This window comes from Anarrhichthys ocellatus, unplaced genomic scaffold (assembly GCF_004355925.1).
Source record: "Anarrhichthys ocellatus isolate YVR2014 unplaced genomic scaffold, GSC_Weel_1.0 scaffold28, whole genome shotgun sequence".
In the NCBI taxonomy this organism is placed as follows: domain Eukaryota; kingdom Metazoa; phylum Chordata; class Actinopteri; order Perciformes; family Anarhichadidae; genus Anarrhichthys; species Anarrhichthys ocellatus.
Genome location: NW_022280058.1, coordinates 21,608 through 40,300, shown reverse-complemented (window position 1 = coordinate 40,300; position 18,693 = coordinate 21,608). Strand labels below are relative to the sequence as shown.

At 41.9% G+C, this 18,693-nt stretch overlaps 2 protein-coding genes across 2 annotated transcripts in view; one reads left to right on the top strand and one right to left on the bottom strand.

Annotated features, from left to right (window-relative positions):
* Nucleotides 1–996: 996 nt before the first annotated feature.
* On the bottom strand, nucleotides 997–5,131 carry rrp36 (ribosomal RNA processing 36). Its single transcript, XM_031863347.1, has 8 exons — nucleotides 5,080–5,131; nucleotides 3,668–4,077; nucleotides 2,772–2,904; nucleotides 2,610–2,676; nucleotides 2,416–2,520; nucleotides 2,199–2,279; nucleotides 1,918–2,035; nucleotides 997–1,797 (listed from the first exon to the last, which is right to left on the bottom strand). Exons 2-8 carry the CDS (start codon nucleotides 4,059–4,061, stop codon nucleotides 1,646–1,648), a joined length of 1,050 nt encoding a protein of 349 aa, XP_031719207.1. The 5' UTR covers nucleotides 4,062–4,077; nucleotides 5,080–5,131; the 3' UTR covers nucleotides 997–1,645.
* Nucleotides 5,132–6,962: 1,831 nt separating this feature from the next.
* Nucleotides 6,963–18,693, top strand: part of LOC116392018 (apoptosis-stimulating of p53 protein 2-like) — a 20,387-nt gene continuing 8,656 nt past the window's right edge. The window contains exons 1-4 of the mRNA XM_031863120.1: nucleotides 6,963–7,421; nucleotides 15,694–15,841; nucleotides 15,966–16,079; nucleotides 18,353–18,429. Of these exons, the coding sequence (XP_031718980.1) occupies nucleotides 7,413–7,421; nucleotides 15,694–15,841; nucleotides 15,966–16,079; nucleotides 18,353–18,429 (348 nt within the window). The 5' untranslated portion in view covers nucleotides 6,963–7,412. The remainder of the gene's footprint in view (nucleotides 7,422–15,693; nucleotides 15,842–15,965; nucleotides 16,080–18,352; nucleotides 18,430–18,693) is intronic.

Below are 18,693 nucleotides of genomic sequence, written 5' to 3'. Positions count from 1 at the left end.
TTACCAATGACTGATTTATTCTCTTCTCATTGAACTGTTGCTCAGAGAGATCTCTGCCACTTTCTCCCTTTTACATTTTCAGTCTGGCTGAACCTTTGAACAGCGTTTAAAACAAACACCTTCATACAAAATAACTTGTATATGTATAGAGGACTTTCTACAACCTCAATGCATACAAGAATATTAATAAAATACAGAGGTGTTCTCCGACTGTAACAAATCAAGCTTTTGGGACGGGGGAAACCAGACGTACATATCTGAATGTGCACCAACAGCTAGTTTACTATCTATAAACTGATGGGAGACACGATATGAGTCTTCCGTCCTGTAGCCCCCCCTGCTGTCCACCGTGTGTCACTACAGAGCCTCAAAGACTCACTGACCACAGTTCAGATCTAACAAAGTTCATCAGAGCTAATTTGTTGTGCATTATTGGTGGGAGCGTCTCATAAAACAGCTCCTCTGTTCTCAAATACCTCATAAATAAAGTGAGACGTTTACACACTTTACACTGGAAGCACGATTCATTCCTCTGGACCAACAGTCCAGGACACAGATAACCTCTTCTGTCTCTGAGCTACAGGTTGCATCAGTGAGCGAGGGCTCGAATGCATCATGTCGAGGTTTACGCTCGATTTTGACATCTGCGGTGTTTTTACAGTCCGTGTTTATTAACCGTCTCCAGACAGTGAAATTAGAATCCCTGAAAAATTCAGATCAAAATAGAAACTTTAAACTAAAGAAATATCCCTCAGTACGCTGAGCCGAGTTATGTTTCACATGTTTAATGTGCATCACAGCTAAGCTCGTTTCAATGAGTTAAAGTAATTCTGACTTTAATTTAAAGGCTTTTAGGGGCAACACAGTTATCAATATTATCCATGTCTTTCAAAATGAACTATAATGATTTTATGTTACTTTTACTTTTAAGCACTTTAGGTAAAAAACACAAAAACACAACATAGAATTATAGTTTTATTTTAAAAAAAAAGAAAGAAAGGCGAGTTAAACATAAGTCAGAGTTTCTGAGGAGAAGCAGATGTTTCCAGTGATCTCATGACATCTGTACAGATGTGACTACACGGACACTCAACTGAAGTTCTAACTTGGAAATTCTGTGAAAAACTACATTAAAGGAACAGACTGATAAAACGTCTACTTGCTCACAGCACAAACGGACCAGAATTCATCTGCAGGAAAACAACCACCAGCTTCGGATAGTTCGGTTCATTTCTTCAGACAGAAAATCGATCAGTCGATGTTCGGTTATTTTATTTGGGCCGCGACTCACAGAGACCGAGTAAAACTCACTGATGGTGCGTTCGTGGACTCTCAACAACCCAGATTGTGACCGTGAGAAGCGCTGGAAAGTCCCACAAAAAGTGTCCGTCCTCAACGTCGAAGGGACTTACGATGCTTTTAAAAATGTGAATGTTCGGATGTCCGAGCATCGTTGAATGCACCAGAAATATTTCACAATAAAAGATATTTAACTTTACAGTGAAATAAATGTGACGCCAGAGATGAACTCAGTCCTTCATCCGACATCATGAACAAACAGAGCACAGCTCCACCAGCAGGCTGAGACGGGTCGTTACAGTCTCTTTATTTCCGTCCAGCTTCTTCTTCTTCAGGTGTTTTTGAGTCACTGAACGTTCTTGTTCTCCAGCTGTCTGGGCAGCTTCCTGCGGTCCTTTCCAGCGTTCCTCTTCCTCTTCTTGCCCAGGAAGCTCTCCAGTTTGCCGCTCTTCTTCAGCTCCTGGTATTTCTCGGCCAGCTGCAGCTTCTTCTTGTCAGCTGCAAAAGAACAAACGACGAAGAGTTTAACTAAATTCAGCATCTCCGCCTCATTCACTCCGTTAGTGGTGAAAATGAAGCGAGCGGACGTGCAGACAGAAACATTCAGCGTGGACTCACAGTTCTTGAGGAAGAACGGTCGTGCGCCCTGATTGGCTCGCTCTCTCTGCTGCCTCTTGAACTGCAGCTCTCTCTCTCTCTGCTGCTCTCGGTTCTTCCTCGCTCGCTCCTGGTTGTCCTGCAGAGAGAGAAGTCACAGTTCAGACATTTAAAACAGACTCACTGCATACACCATCACAGCATCACGGAGCTTTTATTGTGAAGCACCAAGCTTAACCGAAGGTCGGTTTTGGACAATTTGTACTTCAGAGGTTTGTATTTGAGGCAACACTCAGACTCACCATCCTCTTCAGAAGGAACTCGAGTTTCTCCTTCTTCTGGACGTTGCTCTTCTTCGTCTTCTTCAGCTGCTTCTGGACGATCTGCAGACGAACAACACCGTTGCGTTCATTTTCAGTCCAACTCGCTGACATTAAAACCGCGTCTACGGCAGAACACAGATGTTCTCTATTCTTGTTGAGTCAGGTTTAAACCAGCGGTGATCCGGAGCTCTCTCACCTCTCTCTCTCTCTGTTTGATGTCATTGATGAATTTAAACGTCTTCTCAAAAATCTCAGGTTTGTATTCTCCAGACAGGTCGTCAAATCGAGGATCTCTCGACGTCTTTAAAGAGAAAACAAGACAGGAACAGAATAATTGAAGCATGTATAAGAACACAGACTGTGTGTAGTCTGCAGATCTCCTTCACTCACCGGCTTCCTGACGGAGACGACCTGACGGAGGAACGGAGCTCGTCTCTTGGCTGAAATCTCCATCGGCCTGAAAACACAAACACACAAACACGTCTAGAACACACACGAGGGGTGAATACTAAAAGACGGAGCGGCCGTCTGCAGTTGCTGAGACGTGCTCACCTGTTCTTGTTCAGTCGCTTCTTTCTGCTGGAGGCCTGAGTCTTGTTGCTGCCGTACGCCACCTCGTTGTAAACTTTGGTTCCCACTTGGTTCTGCAGCTTCATGACTTCCTCGAAGGACATGATGGAGAGTTCTGGGCGGGTCAGAGAACAGAGAGAGTCACAGTTTACCAAGAGAAGTCCGTCGTCGTCACTGTACGCCAAGTAAACGTCAGCGCCGGTTTGATAGAAACCGTAGATTCTGTGTTGCTAGAGGACATCTCCACGTTTCTCTCTTTATCCCACTAAGTGTGAGAACATATGAGAGAAGACAAACCGTCAACAGGTTTTACAAACTCACGCTGTGCAGCCAAACTTTGTTCAATCACGTCAGACTTCGGTTTATATTCTAGCGGAGATCTGAACGTTTCCAACGACACCAAATATGAATAGGTTGAAGTATTTCCTATTTGATGGACTGATTTACTAGAATTGACCTCCTTGTGGTCGTTATTCCCGTCAAGTTGCAGATTACATTCATGTTTGTCCAAAATGTCATCACTCCTGTGTTGCATAATGACAATAAACGATCCTTGAACCTGAAATCCCCTCAAGGCGTTACTGAGAATGTCCGAATGCTCACGATTATGATCTGTTCTCAGGAATCCCAGTGGGATTATCCTGATTTAATAAAGGTTATATAAAAAATAATATACTTAAGAGACTCGGGGCTCGACAGCAATGATTCATTGGTAATCTCAGCAGTAAGAACAGAGCAGCTTTGTTCACTGATGTCAGACGTTGAGGAGAACCCTCAACACTTAAATTAAATAAATGAAAAGTCCTCTCAGTGGACGGGTGTTGACTGAACGAGGTCGTTTCAGTTCTCCGTGTTTGATGTTCTGCTGATAAACTCACCTTTCTTCATGTCGTCTCTCATCTGGACCTCGCTGCTACCGCCGGCCACCTCTGGACCTTCATCGACATCTTCCTCGGAGGCTTCACTGTCTTCGTCCTCCTCTTCTTCCTCACCACCATCCGATCCCTCCTCGCCTCCCTCCTCCTCCTCCTCCTCCTCCTCCTCAGCACCGCCATCGGACCCCTCTTCCTCTTCGTCCTCCTCACTGACTTCTTCTTCTTCTTCTCCTCCGTGGTGCGGCTCCCCCACCTCAGCTACTCTTCCTCTTTCAGTGAGCAGGGCGAAGTTCCTCTCCACGTCAGAGTCTTCATCCCCGCTGCTGCTGCTGCTCGCCGCCATATTCTTCTTCTCTGAGACTTTCACGTCCCGCCGCTGCTTCTCTTTCCCCTTCATCGCGGTTTCTGTGGTTCTGGGAGATGAAGACGGTGGAAACCCAGAGAAGTGTTAGAACTGATGGAAGTTTGGGACAGAAGGTATTTCCATTTAATGCTATTTTATACTTCTCCTCTACTACATCTCAGAGGTAAATATTGTACTTTTTACATTTGTCTGACAGCTTTAGTTAGTTCTTCATCTCCTTCCTGTCCAAAGAAAACCTTGTATCTCCAGATGTGATGATGTTGAAAGTTTGTGATAAACTGAAGGATGAAATGTTCCTTTGTGTGTTGATAAAAGTCAGTAAGAGGATAACATCCATGCCTCCATCTTTTCTGTTTTGTGAGTGCTCTAAAAAAAAATGATGGAAAGATGTTTTGCAATTTCTTATTGACAAGATTTGGCATTATTTTATGAAAATTTGAACTGTACATGATCTTGTACCAATAAACAGGCCTTAAAACTGTCAGGACGTTGCCTGTAAAGTATGTAAACATACAATTATAAATTCTCCCTTAAATATTTATTTGTATTATTGATTTACTTATTTTAATTTTTTTAATTATTTTCTATGTATTACATTTTTTTTTTTGCTATTTTTCCCAATTTGTTTGAATGAATGATTTTGCACGTGCAATTTGCTAAAAAAATATTTATATATATAAAAAAAGGAAGATTACGCGCCATCTTGGATTTTTACATTCGTTGTAACAAGGACTCCGTACAAAATACAGCGTTTTGTGACTTCCTATCGGGTTTACAGATATAAAAACAGGGCAGCATACGATTTAAGATATGTTAGTGTATCGATTAGGAGTTACACTTGGATTCGGGATCATTTCTGCCCAGTTTTGATGCAGATGTTTTAGAAATATTAATGTTTTATTTTGTTAACTTGGTCTCACTTAACGTTGCTTATTCGGCATCAACTCGTAACGGAAAGTAGTCCGGAGCGACGTAAACATGTCGTCCACATTACGGACAAGAGGCTCCAACTCACTCTATAGTGGTTCAGATGACAATGATGTGTATTTACCTTGTTATCAAGTTATTTAAATCCTCTTATGCTGAGTTCTGTTATCCACGTGTGTTCGTGTTGGCTGCAAATTTCACTCCAGGAAGATAAATTGAGCACTTCCGGTTTCAAAATAAATGTTTCACCGTATTGTTCGACGGGTTTGGACAACATTAAGGAACAAATGTGTTGCCATTTCATCCGGGCATATTTATTTTTTAACACAGATGCCTTCTCTGGTTTATTATTGTTCTGCTTCCAGTTAGGTATTATTTTCTTACACTGTTATTTTGTAGGGAAAATACTAACTTCATGCGCAGTGCTGCCCTCTGCTGGTCAGACATAGCTATTACCGCATTAATTAACAATTTGTTTTAAAATTAAACTCTTCTTACATTTTTCTCTACAATCATCTACAATAAACGTATTTTCATTACCTTCATCAACTCTGAATGTGTTTGTATTCTTTTTAAATGAGTCCATTCACACATGTGATGGTTTTATTTATGCACTGTGACCGTTTCTGTGTCCTTGCAGGTAAAACAAAATACATATGAAGTGAAAATATACACATATTAATTTTGTTTATTTAGCACCTGGAGGTATCTGTTATTACTGCTGTTATTGTGTTGTCCAATCCCATTGTCCCTAGGGTCCACAGGTCCATGACGTGCTGATGGTGCTTCTCTTCGTCCAGAACCAAAGCGCTGATATATTATGGGGTTATTTCTGTCTTTATTATGTAATCAAACAACTTTACACACTGCAATAAAAAAATAGTTAGATGAATACTAGTGGAGTAAAACCACTAGTTAAATATATATATATATATATATATGATATTAAAATGTAGTAAGTAAAGCACACGTGACTCCAAAGAAATAAAGATGAAGATGACCGGATTAACTTCAGGATCTGAATAAAGAGGCAAAAATAATAATTTATGTTTCACACACCAACGAGAGAAACGAGGAGGAGTTTATTCTCGTTGCCAGGAGATCCTGGTGACGAGCTCCATCAATTTCTACTATTGGAACCGGAATATTGGCAACAAACCCTTCAAAATAAAAACGCGTAAAAGTTGATATTTTCAACGATAGTGGTAAAAAAAAAGAAAAAAAACACTTGTTTTCACATAAGACATTATGTATATTTGAATTAAATACCTTTTTACACAAATTACAGTGTCTGTCAATTAGTTTGAGTCCACATTAGGGGGAAAGAAAGCAGACTTTCACCTCAGTACAATGTTGAGCTATTGCCTACATGAATAGTTCAATTTTGTGCCACTTTAACTTCCACTACAGATGGGAGGAAAATATTTTACTTTTTACTCCACTACATTTATTTAACAGCTTTACTTATAAGTTACATTGCTGATTCAGATTACAAAGTCAACTATTAAATCATTAATGTTATAAGCATATACTTTAACTTAGCCACCCACCTTCACCAACTGTAACATTAACTATTCTTACATATTAATGCATCTATAATTATAATCGAATAACACAATATTAATACATGGAGCTTTTTGCATAACAAGTACTTTTATATTTGGTACTTTAATTATATCTTGATGTTAATACATTTTTAATGCAGGGATTTTGCTAGTAAGAGTATTTTTTATCCTGTGGTATTAGGGTAGTACTTTTACTTAAGTTTTACTTTAAGTTAAAGATCTTTAATATTTCCTCCACTACTGCCTTTTAGTAATTAATTTAAATTAGATTCATCATTGATCTATTTATTACAATTTCTTTATCATTGTCTGTGGTTTTATTATTTTTATGTACTATTATTGATTCAAAGATCTGGAACCAGGAGACTGTAAGCTAACAAATCCGGCCTTTTATTGTGAAAACTCGTCCCGGAAGTGTTGTTCTGCTCTCCAGCGGTGCGCCGGCTGGTGACCGGTCTGCGTTGATTGAATGGTTTTGATCCAAACACGCTCACAAGTCAGACGGATCCTGGATGTTGAGCAGGATTACCGCTCAGCGGGAGAGCTGCTGCAGCTTTGTCATCAAAACTACTCACGTTTTATTTTGTAGGCGGGGGGTGTTTGTTATCTCCTGCAGCCTCATGCACAGCTTCTGCGAAACCATCCTCTTTTCTTCTTCTTCTTCTTCTTCTCTCCAGAGGGATCGGACCGCAGACACAGGGAATTAAAGGCCCGCTGGTTCACTGCAACAGGTCGAGGAGGAGCTGATATTTATATATTTATATTGAAATGATAATAAAGATGAATGTGATGTGAATGAAGCGGACAGAGGAGACACACGGACCGCAGAGGAGGAGGATGCGTTAATGGTTTCGGCTGCAGTCTGGGTGCGACAGAGCGGAAAACTGCCAGCATGATGCCGGTGAGTGTAAAACACTTCATTCTGTTTTATTTATGTGGTTTTTCACCTGTTACTGTCTCCATATAAACTGGCACCATCCTCATTACTACTACTGCAGTTTATTTCTAAACAGAATTTCTTAATTTAACATGTTAAAATCTTATATTAATGCTAAGGAAAGCAGTATCTGAAATGGGTCAGATATCTATATAGTGCTGCTCTTCAAATGTTGATTTTCGGGGTTTTATCCCTGACTGAACTAGAGCTTTAGTGATAATTGTGTATATCCATTAACATTGTCTTCACATAATTGTAATGTGTCAAACTTCTGTCATCAAAGTGTTGAGGGTCCAGGTCTGTATAGCTGCCCTTTACAGCACTGAGGCCATGTTCTCTGACTTTTGTTTTTTAAATGTGAAGAACTTAGTCAACAATCTACAATGTTGGTAGAATGGTTTACGTGGTGGTGATTTTATATGTACTACTGGACTTTTAGGACAAATGACAAAAAGGTATAAATGATCGGTCACCAGTCTTTGAAACAGCATGCACCCTCTCTTTTTGTTGAATCAAATTGACAGAATATATAATTGAACTCGAGTTAAGCATGGTGGACAATAACATGACCTCCGTATTATTCATGGTCCAGTGTGGTTCATTCAACCTATCATACATATTTATATTCTGTCAAACTCCCAAAAAACAGACTTTGACTCTATTATCAATACAATCGCCTTCCTGTTCATATTAATATATATATATATATTAATATTAATATATATATATATATATATATATATTAATATTAATACTCCTTCCACCAATAATGCTGATATAGCATGTTTTAATAATAATAATGAAGCTTTAACTCTGCTGTATGGCCATTATAAGGGATTTAAATATCTTTAAAATGAGCCACAACTACCACATGCGCTGCATTTGCATTGTTTTCATTTTTCTCCAAAAAGGACTGAAGGTCAACTTTACCTGCTTTTAAATAACAAGAGAAAACATTCAAAGAACACCGGTATGGCCCTTTAAATTGAAGCAGTGTTCAGGCGTCTAAGAGTGATACGAAACAATAAGAAGATTTATGAATCACTGGTGTAACATTTATAAATGTGATCACACTGTATGAAGTAGAACTCATGTAATGGTCTCAGGTTAAACGGAGGATAAACATGACTTCCTGGATCAACACCATCAGAGTGCTCATCAGAAGATGCAGATCTGAGAAGGGAAACGTGTTTTGTGTTTGTGACCTGACGGAAATCTCCCCGTCGTACTCGCAAATGTCCCGACCAGACGCTCTGAGATCAGCTCCCCACTAATAATAGAACACCGCCATTGTGCCATTGTCTTCACTGCGTATGGAGGTATTCCCCAGGTTTAAAAGACCTTTTCGCCCACGCTGCTGCAGTGCAGCTTCATCCTCCGTTTGACTTCTTTGACATTTGTTGGGTTTTCGTCTCTCCTGAAACTCACCATGATAATGTCCCCTGTTAAGTAATCTGTGATTCATTCATTCTGTTGGTGGGGATGTTGCGTTAAAGTCAGTTTCCCTGTTGATTTTCTGTTAACTTTAGCTCAACTTCCACCCCGATTAGTCATCTCTACAACACCTGACCGGAACGGAACAGCAACGTTAATCACAGGATAATGCCCGTCTTATTGTATATGTCAACAAATCCCATTAAAAGACCCAAACCAACAGCATGTTAGTGCGTCTCTCAGCACTTTCTGACTTCCTGTCAGTGGCTCTCAGCTCCAAGCCCATTGGTTCATACTGTCAAATCATTAAAAACACAAATATATAGTTTCATCTTTAGAAAGGTTTCAGGGATTTTATTAAAACAGCTGCTGTAGTTTTTATCAAACAAACCGGAGGAAATGGAGCATTTGTTGGGGACTATTTTCAGCGGTGGATCAATCCACATTTGGTGCTCTAGTGTGTGTGTGTGTGTGTGTGTGTGTGATTGAGTCAAAATAAACTACACTGTGTGTGTTCATGGTGATGTGATGGAAGAACAGATATCGGGCTTTGATACACACACAACGCTGGTTAGTCGATACATTCACCGTCGGTTTGGGTCTGAACATGAGATTAGTTGACAAGAAATATAGAATCTCCTCAGATTTATCCTTTAAGCTCTAACCGCAGTCACGGAGGGCAAAGGGAGGCAGACTTCCATCAACAATAAAACGTCTTGAATCAAAAGTCCAATCCAGTGATCTGCATTCACAAAAAGATAATCAATGTCTTTTACCAACTCTTTGCACAGACCAGGATGAAGGTGAGATCCGGTGTTTAGAAGAACACGTGCAGATTCTAGTGGCTGAAACTCATGACAGGTGATGACATTCTCTGTATTTGGAAGTTTTTTCCAGCAGACTAAATAGTTTTGTTGGATGGGTTATTGTTGTAAGGCATAACTCCGGCATACTGAGAAATACAGAAAGCTTTCCCTGGTGGCGCTGTGCTTCATCAGCATTGCGTGAACTCGTTTGGAACGGGCTTGAATGCGACAGGCGTTCATTTATATGTAAAACACACCAGCATTCATCAAACCACAACTTTACTCCAAAGTGGGTTCATTTGAACGGAATTATTGGGATTCAGCAACATCAGATGTGTCTAAAATCTAAAACATTTGAATGAAAGTGAGATGGTTTTCAGATGATCGGGTATCTTCCCCCTCGCGTGTTAAAGGATAAATGAGGAACACGATGAGATGGAGGAGGAAGGTCTGTTTGAGGAAATAAAGAGCTGAACTTCTCTTTCCAGAAACCTTGTTGTTATTCAGACAGCAGTGTGTAACATCCACACAGTGGCTGACATTCAGAGAGCTGCAGCTCTGACAACAGACGAAAAACAAAGGATTCAGACCTCAGATCTGTCTAAAAGTGACTGTGAATTTGGTGCAACTCTCTCAGTCTGTGTTTAGTGTTTAGTACGTGACTCCAACAGCAAAATCATCCCTAAACGTTTCGTACGTGCTTCCTCTGCGACGCAGCGCACCCTGATCATTACGATGCGTCCTCATCTTGCAGGCAAGGGCTCAGCCGAGCTCGCCTTGCTGCTTGGTAACTGTTGCCACAGTGACCAGAAACACACACACACGCACACACACACACACACTCGCACGCTGTTCAAGGTCATGTGGGAAGAGTTTTGTGTCAGTATTCCTCATACGATAAGGAACTATCGCAGGGAACCGTCATGGTTTACGACATCAGCCTGATGCTGATGTTCATATCTAACATCTGATATTTTCTTCCGTTTTTTTGTCGAGCTTGCGAGGCTTTAGTGCGACACAACAGACGACACGGAGCAGCGTTCTGTTGCTGCATCCTGACCACTAGTGGGGCATGACAAGGCGCTTTCACACCTTAAGCCAAGCTCAAGACTTTTTCACAATCGTCAGACCGCTGTGTGGAGCACACACCTAATCGGGGAGGTCTTGAAGTCGTTAAAGTGGCGACGTGGGGGTCACACACACTGCTAGATCTTTCACCAGTAGGAAGTGACGCGTGAATAGACGTTATTTGGGGCTTTTGTCGGGCAGCTCCAAAAACTCGGCGAGTGTAAAATCGGGGCTAAAGTCGTGTAGTGTGAACTAGCCGGAAGCTAACACGTTAACAACACTCATCGGGGGCCGTTCGCATGTTGCGTCTAAAAACACGTGGAAAACGTGCTATTACTCGGTAACCAAAACCTGCAATGATGATGACGTTGCGGTAATTTAGCAGCGAGCCTCACTGACTGACCTTAACAAAGCCAAAGAGAATATATTCCAGAATCCTTTTCCGTGTCAATTTGGCTGACCTTTCGAAAAGTGAAGCAAGGAAACGGGGATAGTTATTAACAGTTAATGAATAAGATTCACATTGTTACTCATTTTAATTAACAAACTACTGGGTATGTGTAACAAGAGCTACCAGTCTGTCATCAAATTGGATTAATGTGTAAAAGCTCCCAAGTCAGAATGATGGGGGGGGTTCCTGTTCATCCCATTCTGCTGACACGGTTTGAATGCAGCTTTAATCTGTTTATGTCACAATAACATTTAGCACGTCGGTGTAATTTGGTAATGATGACGGGACTTTGGTGGGTTTAGAGGTTTATCATTAGACAAAGGCAGCCGGGCCGCTGACTGTCGGTCGATTGGTTAATTGATTTAATCAGTGACCTGTTGGTGAACCTCGGAGAGTTTGTCCCTAACCCCTCCGTGACAGACAATTAATTAGTGACTCGGAAATATGTGTGAACGATCCCAATATGCAATTTTTAATGTGCAGCAGGCAGCCAATCAGAGAGCGGTTTCAGAGCTTCCAGCAATAGTTCAGTGGAAGCGTCCTGTGTTGATGTTGTTGACTGTGGTTGAGTCCTGAACAGCAGGCGGGGTTTGGTGTGTGTGTGTGTGTGTGTGTCATTAATCCAATATTGGTGCGTCACGTGATGCTGTCGGCCATATGGCTCCAGCCGTCCACGCCGCCTACAAAACATTTGTGATGCGCCAGCTGCCGCCACGTTTTCCTCGAGCAGGAAACAGAAGCAGACACAGCAGGACTGAATGAAAACTTCAATCATTCATTTTAATAACAATGCAGGATATATATTTTGTTGCAACTTTGTTTGGCTTGTTGCCTGTTTACGCCCAAAAACAAAACTTCTTTTCACATTCAGTTAAATTGTTTTATCTTAAGTCTGATAATGTTTGTCTTCAATACAGTTAAAGAAAATGATTTAGTTAAGATAAGATGAACCTTTTAAAAAGGACATTCTGTTGTTGTTGCTGCAGCACAAGGATAGAAGTAGTACGGATACATAGAGCAAGTAAAACAAATAAAAGATACGAGGTATATGAAAAGTAAAATAAGAAGAGAATAATAATATGTGACTATGTGATCAATAACAGTGTACACTGTCATCGTTATAAATCTTAACATTTTTCCTGATGCGTCTTATTTTCTCAAAAGAGGTCATAATCACTGATCGGTCTGCAGCTTTGTTGTTAATTCAAAGTTAAATTGGTGCTATAATTCTTTGTTAGTAGAGCTGGATATTGTTCGACGTGTGTCACTACTAGCGTTGGTACAAAACCTCAGTTTCAATAACGATACCATTGAACAGCATCTCCCCCGTGTTCCATTCTGGCCTCCAGGCCTTTTGTTGCATGTCATTTGCCCCCCCCCCTCCCTCCCTCCCTGTTTCCAGTCTGCCTCTACACATGTCATCTGTCTAAAGAAGGTGAAAAAAGCCCCCCCCCCCCCCCAAAAAAAAAAAAATGATAATAATATAACATAATAATAATGTTAATTCAAAACGTCCCGCTATAAATAGCGAGCAGTGTTGACACGCGTTGGTCTGTTCCTCGTTGCATGTGTTAGTAGTGGAGCGGTCAGAGCTCCGCGTTGGTGAAACCTCCTTGTTTAGTTTTTGAAGAAGCTGTTGACGTGTTGCAGACAGAAGATGGTTCGTTAATTTCCTCGCTCGCAGCAGAGGGTTGTTGTGGGCCGGTTGGTGGTATTAAGCTGCGTGATGCTGCGCTAATTCCTGGCTGGATTAAGAGCTGCATCCTCAGGAGTTTAATGAGGCCTCAGACTGGCTGACTGACTGACAGACGGGTGTGCTTCCTGTTGTAAGCTGTCACTGTCACCTGTTCTGGGTGTTCATGGAAATGAATCAGCCTTTTGCCCTCTGTATATATTTTAGATAAGAGAGACTCCAAGCAAAACTTACAGGGTCACTCTGTAGGCCGGATTAGAGAGCTCGGTAGCTCCATCCATGACAAGTTGTGTCAGAAAAATGGCAGCAAGCAGCATTCCACCACTCTCAATATGCCAACTATGTCTATAAGATTATGGTGCTAAGTACATTTACTCAAATACTATTATGAATCTACATCTCAGAGGTTAATATTGTACTTTTTACTCCACTCAATTTTGTCTCAGAGCTTTATATACTTTTCAGATTACAGTTGTTTTTTTTTAATCTCCAGATGTGTTGATGTTGAATGTTTGTGATGAACTGAAGGATGAAATGTTCCTTTTATGTGTTGATAAAATCCTCCTACTTCTTCACTTCTTCAGATTAATAAACCCTTTAAAAAGCCTCGTGGATCAGCTGGAAGATGCTTCATAACAAAGCTGAAAACAGGTTGTTTGTTCTTTCTAGAGATACGAGGTTCTCACAGGACAGAGACGCTACAAACACGTGATGATCTTATAGAATAAGATGCTTTGATGTAGATTAAACTAAACAGGATATAAATGAGTTAAAAACATCTACAGCAGTAAAATGTAACATACACATTAATGCAGCAGTGATATTAATCCAATGACATCATGTGTAATAGTCAAACACTGACAGGGAACATTTTACTGCTCTATGAGTACTTTACCTTTCATACTTTAAGTACATTTTACTGATAATACTTGCATCATTTTACTGTAGTAAGATTTTGAATGCAGGACTTTTACTTATACATGCTATGCTCACGTTAGCAGCTTTACACGTCAATGTATAGCACGCCAGCAGTGACGTCGTGAGCGGCACACTGTACCAGTACCCAGGACGTAGTGAGGTTCTGTAACCAGCCTCACTGACGACAGGAGGTCTCCCTCCCTGTGGCCGTCCTGAGGGACAGACAGCACCTCCCCTCCCTGCTCTGATTGGCTGCGGCACTTTCTGGTCGACCTCAGTTTGGGTGACTGACGGCAGTGACCCACTTCATCCGCAGGAACCTGAAGGAAGACAGCGGTGCTCCAGTTTCCCATCAGAGCTCCATGTAGGACAGCTAATTCATCTCTGTCACGGAGTCTGTTGACTTTATCATTGTTAATGAAGGAGGGACTAAAAAGATGTCTTGATCACTGAGATTCTCTGTTGACGATGACACCGGTTAACTGATGCTTAAGCAGTAGAAATCTCCCATGAGCCACCTCTGCAGACCACCGAATGGTCCACAGTGTTACATGATGCCCTCTTTGAATGTGGCACCTCATTTACATTTGCTGCGGCTCAGAGTCCACTGTGTGTCTGGTAACCATTTAGTTTGAGTAACAGAGCCGACAAAGTGAAGTATTACCACAAAAAAAATCCTCTCCCTCAGTAATTAGGATTTAAAAAGCCCAAAATTTAGCGTTTTTAGCTGGAAACAGCTCGCCGTTTAAGCTCTTTGATGGCGACTCTGTGTACTCAATCCCAATTCCTCTCTGCCAGGTTCACACTTTATCCGCTGCCTCCAAGTGAGGAAATACATCCTCAGAAATACAACAAATCAGCTCCAATTCATCCTGCTTTCAGACAGTCGTCATGCATCCAACCAATCTCACCAACACGTATTGGATGGACCGCCGTGAAATCTCGTACAGACGTTCATGTTCCCCAGAAGATGAATCCGTACTCACTTCAGTGATCCTCTGACTTTTCCTCCAGCGCCGTCATCAGGTCGACATTTAATGTGTCCGATACTTTTATGTGTTTGTGACCATACAGCACTTAGAGCTACATAGTCTGTATTAAACGTGCTCTACAAATAAAGATTATTATTATTTACCCATGCATCAGGAGTACCTGATAATGTGTTTTTACTCCGGTTGGAGCTTTTATGCATGAGCTTCATTCCAACCTCGGTAACAGCCGACAACATCTGCATGTAAATGATGCCGCAGTCAGTTTCAGAAAGGTCAAAGAAGGTTCCTCATATTTCACGTCAGACCAAGTGGAACGAAGTGAAGACAGAGACGAGGGATGAAGCCAGCTCAGCTCTGGCAGGTTGAATGTTCAAATCCTCCGAGCAGCTCCACAGAGGAACGCGTACATGCGGCTCAAAGTCCTCCGACGAGCCGCTGAGCAAGCCGTTTCTCAGCACCACCCACCCGGCATAAATAAAAACTTGAAACGCTGCCTCCGTGCCGGTTGGCGGGCCGTGGGAGCCGATCTGGCTCTGGGCCCGACAGCAGATACCCTGCTGGAGTAACAGATGGCCCAGTGCATCATGGGAGTTATGTCCACACATATCTATTATAGTCCTAAACAGCACAGGAAGCTGCCGTAAAGGTGAAGAAGGCAGGTTGAGTGTGTCGCATCACATACTGGTTTAACTATCAACACAATCTGTTGAAGGACATGCCAATGTTTTAAAGGCACAGGAAACTGGTGTTTCATTCGTATGTCGCCATCGCCAATTTCTTTCTGTTGTTTCCAAAATTTTATTTCCTGGTTCAGATGCTCTGTTTGGTTACAGAGAATGAAATATAACCCTCGTTTTTCCTGGTGTGTTTGTAGATGTTCCTCACCGTGTACCTCAGCAACAACGACCAGCACTTCAGCGAGGTTCCCATCATGCCGGAGACGCTGTGCAGAGATGTGGTGGAGCTCTGCAAGGAGCCGGGCGAGGCCGACTGCTACCTGGCCGAGACGTGGAGAGGCTCGGGTGAGTTTCCACTTAAAAACATAAATAAATATATCTTATCTTATCTTATTAAGCTAACACACTGGTTTCTTATCTGACTTTCCTGAAATAAGCAGTCTTATGTTTTTGATTTTCAACCCATCAGAACATGTCGTTGGAGAAGGGGAGCGGATGTTGGAGGTGTTGCAGCGATGGGGGCAGCAGAGGGGGGAGGTTCGCTACCTCCTGCGTCACCAGAGAGCTCCAGGAAGAGAGTCGGGTAAGGAAACACCTGTCTTGCCACCGCACAACGGGATGCCACGTGTTTCTATGTGGGAAGCCAGTGAGGGATCGTGTTCTTGTCGCTGCACAGCGGACGGGGGATTTCTACTCCTCACAGGTATGAAAAGAAGCAGCTGGTGACTCCATGTGTGTCCATGAGGTGATACATGGCTGTCTACATCCTCCACAGGACAACAGTGGACGGTTCACAGAGATAAAGACCTCAGTGCAGAGGACCGGGCCGTCCAGAAACAGGGAGAAACACGGTGAAGAATAAAACTGAAGGAAAGAAACACAATATAGTTGAAAGGTTTGCAGTCTCCTGCCTCAAAGCTTGATTGACTCCAGTTTCTTGTGAAGTCCTTCCCCACCTCAATGGTGGTTTGCCATTTTTCACCCAGAGGAAGACTAAGAAATCTGAGTGCCCTTTAAATTTGATTATGATTTTGTGTAAAGACTTGACAGAATTATCTGAACAGCCTCCAGTTACGCAGAGTTCAGATTACACAATATCAGTCTGATAACACTCCGACCTGGCAGTGTGAAAGCGAGAGAGGAATGTTAGGTGGAGCAGGGACCTGGCAGCTCCTTCCCCAACACATCGAGTCACAGACGACGTGATAAACGACCAGCTGTGATTGGTCGAGGTCAAACACGTAGTCTGCCAAGTCACAGCAAGACTTCCTGACTCTGACTCAGGTGTTGTGCAGATGTAGATTACTGCATCTGTGTATCCTGCTGACACTGTCATTGTGAGTCTGATTTCTCTTTTATAGTTTCTCGTTTTACTCTCTTCTTTTTATTCGTACATGCTTCTAATTATTTATTTATTTCTGTCCTTTATTCATCGCTGCAGCTACAAAAAAATGAAATTCATTAAAGCCGCATCTTATAACAAAAACACTTTAAATGTGATTCCATCTTGTACTTTGGAGATTTGGTAGGAATCACTTTGTTTAGCTTCAAAACTCTTGATATTTTATTTGCCGTAAATTGTAGCTGAGAAAGTGCAAACTCATCTTAATTAGTAGTAAAAGTGCTTGTCAAGAGTGGAGTCAATTCTGTGGAGAAATATGACAAACTTACAAAATCTCCCTCCAGACAGACGATCAGATCACTGAGTATAAATACTTCCAACAACTGCCTTCAGCTGAGTATTCCTAGTAATCCAGTTGTTTTTTTTGTGCATGTGGAATTAAAGTGCAGATCAACAGCAGGATGGTCTGTACAGTAATGGAGGAGGCTCAGTGTGTTACAGTAGATGACAAACTGTAATCAGCTTATGACTCAAGGGAGTCGGGCGTGCAGCTGCTGGACTCCGTGGAGGTTTTTTTCTATGGATTGTGATTTGTTGTTTATTTCTGTCCCAAAAACAAAGAAATCCCCTGAGGTTTTCCTGTGCTGATGAACCGTCGGACAGTTTCCTCCATCAGGTCATTGTAAGACCTGATCTCTTAAATACTGTGCAGAAAAAAACCCATTACCTCAGAGGATAAGGCTGGTGTTCTTTTATATTGTTCTTATAGCCAACAAATCCCACGTGCAGCCTGAAACCAACAGCATGTTAGTCTGTCTCCCAATATTTCTGACTTCCTGTCTGTAGCTCTCAGCTCCAAAGCCCATTGGTTCTTACTGAAAATGTAAATATATTAAACCACAAATATATAGTTTTGTTTAAAGGCTCAGTAGTTTCCTAAAACAGCTGTTCACTGTAGTTTTTATCAAACAAACTGGAGGAAATAGGGCATTTGTTGGGGACTATTTTCAGCAGCAGCTTTATTCACATTTGGTGCATGGGGATGTATGTCAGACTCAAGCACAACACCCAGATTTCTGACCTGTGGGTTTTTTTCCCAGATTTTTTAGCACCAATGACAAACAATTAGTTTTGTTCTTGTTGCGCTTCAGAACGTTGTGGGATGTCGATGTCTGTGAGGGTTTACGAGGACGGGTAGAACAGTGTGTCATACGCCTAATTATGATAACAGAAGTTGATTTCAACACAAGTTGATGGGGGATGTCATTAGTTCTGCAGGTATTTGGTCGTAAATCAAAAGCATTGGACAAATGTTGACCTGTTGGTGGCGCTAGATTCGAAGTCAGAGGGTCACTGTTAATCCTTGGGGGACCATTGATGTCTGTGCCAAATTTCACCGCAATCCATCCAAAAGTTTATAAGAAATTTCATTCCGAACAATCCTGAGAGCCACACTGCTGGCAGCGCTGGAAATGCAAAATTTGCATTAACACTCATTTCGTTTTTATATCCAGGTGGATCCAGAGCTGCAGATCAGATGATGAAGAGGAACCAGGTGAAAGCGTCTGTGGAGAGATGTCTGGAGAACGGGGTGAGACACTTTCACAGTTTTCGTGCGTCCAGTACAGGGACGTGTTTAGCCTCGCTCAGCACAAAGACTGGAAGCAGGGGGAAACTGTTAGCCTAGCTCCATCAAAAGAGAAACTAAATCCAGCAGTTAGCGTTGGAGCTATTGTCGGCACGCTAGAGCCTCCGCCACCTGTGCCGTCATTTGAATGTACAGAAAGCTGTTTGCGTCTCTGAAAGTTCATGTCCATTTGAAGGTGAACTCTGACTGTGTGTGTGTGTGTGTGTG

What these genes read in the sequence shown, in the direction of transcription:
- rrp36 (XM_031863347.1), bottom strand. Translation starts at nt 4,061, where the DNA reads ATGAAGGGGAAAGAGAAGCAGCGGCGGGACGTGAAAGTCTCAGAGAAG. An exon ending in TCGTCTCCGTCAGGAAGCCG is followed by an intron (nt 2,521 to 2,609) that starts GTGAGTGAAGGA and finishes TTCTCTTTAAAG; the next exon opens with ACGTCGAGAGATCCTCGATT. An exon ending in ACCGTTCTTCCTCAAGAACT is followed by an intron (nt 1,798 to 1,917) that starts GTGAGTCCACGC and finishes GTTCTTTTGCAG; the next exon opens with CTGACAAGAAGAAGCTGCAG.